This window comes from Sphaeroforma arctica (assembly GCF_001186125.1).
Source record: "Sphaeroforma arctica JP610 unplaced genomic scaffold supercont1.3197, whole genome shotgun sequence".
Lineage (NCBI taxonomy): Eukaryota > Ichthyosporea > Ichthyophonida > Sphaeroforma > Sphaeroforma arctica.
In genome coordinates this window covers 2,800-3,870 of record NW_014037361.1, presented here as the reverse complement: position 1 = coordinate 3,870, position 1,071 = coordinate 2,800, and the positions used below count along the sequence as shown (strand labels likewise).

Genomic DNA, 1,071 nt, shown 5'->3' with positions numbered 1-1,071 from the left:
GAAGTAGCTTATGTCTATATACATACCTGAGACACAAAACACTCTTCCAGTTTATCTGTGCCATTAACGTCGTCGTAGCGCATCTCCCGTTGTCTGCAGGTGTCTATAACTACCGTCACATCCGGAATGGTCACTCCCGTTTCCGCAATATTCGTCGACAGCACAATCTTCACGGTATTCCTACTGGCAAGTGGCAATACGTAATGCACTTTTACTAACGTTTTTCCGTTGCTCGGTATTGACATTGTGGCGTGTGCTTTTACACCAACGATTGTCTTCTCTAAGTGCGAGTTTCGAGTACTATCGCAAGCGGTATAGCCACTGCGGTCATTTGATGGCTGTATATATAGCTATAGTACCTTTCATCGTATCAACATGCTATTGGTTATAGCCTATCATCTACGCGATGGCTATATATACAGCTATAGTACCTTTAATCGTATCAACATGCTACTGGTTATAGCCTATCATCTACCCGATGGTTGTGTATACGGCTATAGTACCTTTCATAGTATCAACATGCTACTGGTTGTAGCCTATCATCTACCCGAAAACATTCCCATACGGTCTCCTGGCGTATCTAATCCTTGCAACACAGACTCCGAGGGCATGTACGTAGACGCGTGGTCGAATACCCCAATATAATAGACCCAATGAAGCACATATAATAAATCCTAACCGATTCTAAAATATTAGACCCAATGAAGCAAAACATGTATCGTTTTAGTGCACCATTATCCGTTTAGTACGTTGTGAACATGCAGTGTCGACGTGCCAGTATTGTCCTCGGATCGAGAAACGGAGCTAATGAATTGATCTACCTACAGTATGTACGATTAGGATGTTTGGCCAGGGACTAAGCCAAACTCCTACCATGCTGAAATGGGTAATGAACCAGGACCAGGGTTTACCAAATATGACAAACCTAGGAACGAAATGCTTTGTTTATTAGGGGGGGGGAATGGTCGTAATAACTTCGCAAAGGTTACGTTTTTGGGTTTAAGGCGATGTACTATTGCCTATTCTTACAACTTGTTTGAGAAAACGTATCCGTTGGAAAGACGTAACACC

At 42.8% G+C, this 1,071-nt stretch overlaps 1 protein-coding gene across 1 annotated transcript; it reads right to left on the bottom strand.

The window, feature by feature from the left end:
* Positions 1–14: 14 nt before the first annotated feature.
* Positions 15–180, bottom strand: SARC_13366 (hypothetical protein; the record flags this gene model as incomplete). Its single annotated transcript, XM_014292504.1, has 1 exon — positions 15–180. A coding segment is annotated over one exon (166 nt), but the record flags the coding sequence as incomplete, so codon positions are not given.
* Between the last annotated feature and the right edge of the window lie 891 nt (positions 181–1,071).